Here is a 4,431-nt window from a genome sequence, read left to right as displayed (position 1 = left end):
GGTTCCAATTAANTTTCAATACTGGGCATGCATTTTCTATATATATATATATATATATATATATAATATGTAAATGATAGGTTATTTGGTTATAAATTTAGGGATTGTTGTAAAAGTTTTAATAAAATAGCATCAATTATAAATTTTTTAATACATTTTACAAATAAATACCACTTTGTCTATAAAATATATCATTGTTAAATAAGTATATTTTCTTATTGTGTCGAACATATTTCTATAGCATGTGGAATGTTTAAATTACACTATATTTCTTTTTAAGTAAAATTCGTAAAAGAAACTAATTTTAGTCATAAAATCTATTATTAAGAATTTTATATGTTAAAATTACTTTTGTTTCAGACAAGATATTAAGATGCTTATAGCCAAGGACAGAATGGAAACAATAACATATGCAAAAATTCCTAAATTTCAGGTGAAATTTAGTTTTATTTTTTGTAACATTTTAGAGCTTCTAATTATATTTATACATTTTTCTCACTATATTAAAAAAGTATAAACTCCACTGCAGCTGTTTTGGGTATTTAACTTCACGTTACATATTGTGTAGCTGCACAAAATCTATTAGACTTACAACTTAAAATTACCAATAAAAAATAAATGTACGGGGACATGAATGAAAAAAATGTACAGGACGTACATTGGAATGAAAAAAAAATATTTGATATCCAGATCAAATATTATAGAAAAAATTTGTAAAAAAAAAAAGCGTTACGGGCAGTAGGAATGCAACTACAGAATATAAATTTTACATGCCGAAAAGACCATTGATTTTAATGAATTTGCTTTTTTTAATAGCCAATTTGCTTGAACGATATTGCATTTCTAAATGCTTTTTTGTAAGCTTTTTTTCTTAATTTTTTTTGTTTACATTTTGCCTTTCTGCTGGAAATTTGCAATACTTAGAAACTTGAAATTACGGAAGTACGTAAAAATGTTCAAATATCACGTGCAATGCGTTATAAATAATGTTTAAATGTACAACAGGAAAAAAAAGTTAAGATTGGATTATATGTTCGAGAATTATTAACTAATAAAAACTGTATTAAAATAATCATGTTGGCTGAGCTACAGCTCACTGAAAAGCAGTTATATACACCGAAGAGCCATTACATTATGACCACCCTACTAATAACATGTAGGACCACCTTTAGCCCTCAAAACTGCTAGCACCCGCTGTGGCATTATTCCACAAGGTGCTAATAGGTAGTCTGAGGTATCTGGTACCAAGCGTTCACCAACTGGTCCTGCAATTCCCTCATATTGAGTAGCTTGGCAGCAGGAATCTGGTTTTTCAAGTAGGACCACAAATGGATTAATGGATTCACACACTATTGGATTAAGGTCAGGTGAATTTGGGGGTCAAGACATGACTTGAAAGTCACTGGAATGCTCCTCGAACCAATCCATGATGATTCGACCCTTATGACATGGTGCATTATCCTGTTGGTAAACACCATTCCCCGCAAGAAAAACTGTTGCCATGAATGGGTGAACTTGGTCTGCAACTATGTTTAAGTAGCTTACAGACGTCAGGGATTGTTCTATGAGGAATATGGGTGAATGTGTTCCATGAAAACATTATTTCCGCGCGCACACACACACGCTCGCACGCACGCACGTTTTAATTAAAATTTATATTCGTGTTTCCAGTTAATATATGCATTGATATCTCAAGCCTAATTATATTTTTACGGGTCAATTGAATTTCTTAGTTAAGTAAATAATTGTTCTCATTTATAAAATAAACTATTGAATTCATAATTTATAACATAAAAATGAATAGATACAGAAAAAAAGCAAGAGATTGGAATTAAGATTTAAATTATAGAATTGGATCTATGGAACATAATCTTAAATCTTTTCGTTTGTCACACATTTTTTATAAGTTTCTAGTATAATTTTCTTATTTCTAAATTCCTCGTACTCCTTGTACATTTTTCAGCTTAGTAATTTCATAAAAAGCAAACACTAAAATATGTGATCTAAGTGCTTACAATTTTTTAATGAATGAGAGAAAGTAATATTCTGTTTTAAAATTTACCATCGTGTTTCTATTTAATTTATGTCTCGATGTGACATTGTAACCCAATTATATTTTTTACTGATCGATTAAATTGCTTAGTTAATTAAACAACTGTACTTATTTATAAAGTCAATTCTTGAATTTATAATTTATAACATAAAACTGCATATACCCAAGGAAAAGCCTGAGATATGAGTTGAGGTTTAAATTATAAATTTGGGTTTGAGGAGCATTCATTTCGTTTATGAAGCTCTTGTCAATCAGTTTTTTTAGTAAAAAAATCAGTAAATTGTAATTTGTAACCATTATAATCAGTAAGAAAATATGATACGTAAGCGTATAGTTATCAGATTTTATTCGGCATAAATTTCTAAACTGAGTTAGATATTTTTCTCTATTAGTTATAATAAATACTGAATTCTCAAATAATAATGATAAATACTGTCTATTATATATTTTAGAATGTAGAGGCTTTCAGCAATATAGGTGGCTATGTTGGAATTTGGCTTGGAATCTCATTGGTTGCTGTATTTGATTTCTTAGAGACAGTTATTCTCATCATTAGCTATCCTTTCAAGCGTTATAAGAAGGCAAGAGTAAGAAACGGAAAGTTAGAAAAGATAAAAAAGCTTTCAAGAGATTTGTAAATACTTTTTCTTTCAGCAGCAATTTCTGTACATCCAACATTGTTGGAAGTATTGTAAATTTCTATTTAAATATAATGTATGTATACTTTAAAGATGTTGTATGTTGATTTACGCTTTTGATGTTTTTTTATAAATAAATGAAGAGCCCATTTGTAAAATAATAAACACTTTTTATACATTATTACTGTCCAATAATCATCATCAAATATGTCAATGTACTACTTTATCTCTACATTATATTTGGCACTTGCTGCATTACGTTTCATTTAAGTTTTGCTCAAAATGCATTGCGCAAAATACACAGTTGCAGCAAACTAAAGCTGAAATTTTAAGCACAAATAGAATTCTTTAAGAACCTTGATAAAGACTTTGGAACATGACCATTTCTCTATAGGACATTTAATTTACAGTTTCAAATATTTATAAGTAGTTGATGAAAAAAAAGTTCTTTTAATTCTAATTCATTAAAATATCGTCTACAGAGTTGTACAAAAGTTACAGATTTATTAAAAATTGTTCTTAAATAAAAATATCTATGGTAAAGGAATTTTATAAAAAACTTTTCAAAGTTTTATTTAAACTTCTTTTACAAACTTAATTGTTTTGTTTATTTTCTAAATTTTTTATTAAGTTATTTAATCTTACGTGGTTGCTGAACACTTTTTTAGTCTTCTTTTACATCTTTAAGTCTAGACGATAAGATTATAAATAAAGTTTAAGTTTAGTATTTTTTTATTTATGTTATTTAATCATTTTTATAAACATAAGTATACACTAAGTGGCCAAATTATTATGACCGTCCCTTCAGTCGTCTGCTTCCATACCCTGTACTGCGCAATGTGCGTCGAACAGTACGTTCAGAGACGTTCACAGTTGCTCCTTGATTAAGATCACTTGCAATTTGTCGCACTGTTGCTCTCCTGTTGCGCTGCACATCCCTGGCCAGCCTTCTCTCTGATCGAGCATTCAGTACCCTGTGACGACCACAAGTCTGACATTGAGATCCGGTTTTTTGCTTTATTGTCCATTCTTTGTACACATTAACAGCTGCTACTCTAGAACACTTCCCAAGTGCAGCCGTTTTGCTGATGCTCGTTCCGACGCATCTCGCACCCACAATCATTCCACGTTGAAATTCAGTTAAATCACTTTTCTTTCCCATATCTGAGCAAGCAACACAGTATAACTGATGACTCACTTGTCCAGCATTCCCGTGTTATAGTTATCTTGCCCTCTAGCGGCAACGCTGTGACGCAATAACTCATTTGTATAAAACTCTGAGATGGTAATAATAATTTGGACACTCAGTGTATATGTTTGATGATGCTATCAAACAGTTATGTTATTTTTCATATCAAGTGCAATAAAAACATCGTGCTATTTATTAAATAACAGTAAATAGATTTATGTATTATTTTCGATCTTGAGCTGTATGCATTTGTTTCGACTTTACCTCCATTGAAACTAATTTGTTTACATTTCCCATTCTTTAAAAATGCATGTACATACATTGATGCAGACTGATTCATTATATAAAAACGAGCCGGGAGCCATAATGAACTATTCTTTTTTTTTTTATTTCTTTCTGAAATGATTATCAACTTGAATTCTAAATATAGTTCCAATTACCCAATTTATACGGACAATATAATTATACTTATTTATAAAAATAAATTTAATTCTTTTATTTTGGATTTTACTGTCTTCACTCTAAAACAAAGGTTTTGAAAAATAAAATTT

At 29.5% G+C, this 4,431-nt stretch overlaps 1 protein-coding gene across 1 annotated transcript; it reads right to left on the bottom strand.

Moving 5' to 3' along the window:
* Positions 1–3,481: 3,481 nt before the first annotated feature.
* On the bottom strand, positions 3,482–3,853 carry LOC122271698 (uncharacterized). Its single transcript, XM_043053826.1, has one exon. The coding sequence runs from the start codon at positions 3,851–3,853 to the stop codon at positions 3,482–3,484; it is 372 nt and encodes a 123-aa protein (XP_042909760.1).
* Positions 3,854–4,431: the final 578 nt, after the last annotated feature.

This window comes from Parasteatoda tepidariorum, chromosome 6, assembly GCF_043381705.1.
Source record: "Parasteatoda tepidariorum isolate YZ-2023 chromosome 6, CAS_Ptep_4.0, whole genome shotgun sequence".
Taxonomy (NCBI): Eukaryota; Metazoa; Arthropoda; class Arachnida; order Araneae; family Theridiidae; genus Parasteatoda; species Parasteatoda tepidariorum.
This window is presented reverse-complemented; position numbering and strand designations above follow the sequence as displayed.

What these genes read in the sequence shown, in the direction of transcription:
- LOC122271698 (XM_043053826.1), bottom strand. Translation starts at nt 3,853, where the DNA reads ATGGGAAAGAAAAGTGATTTAACTGAATTTCAACGTGGAATGATTGTG.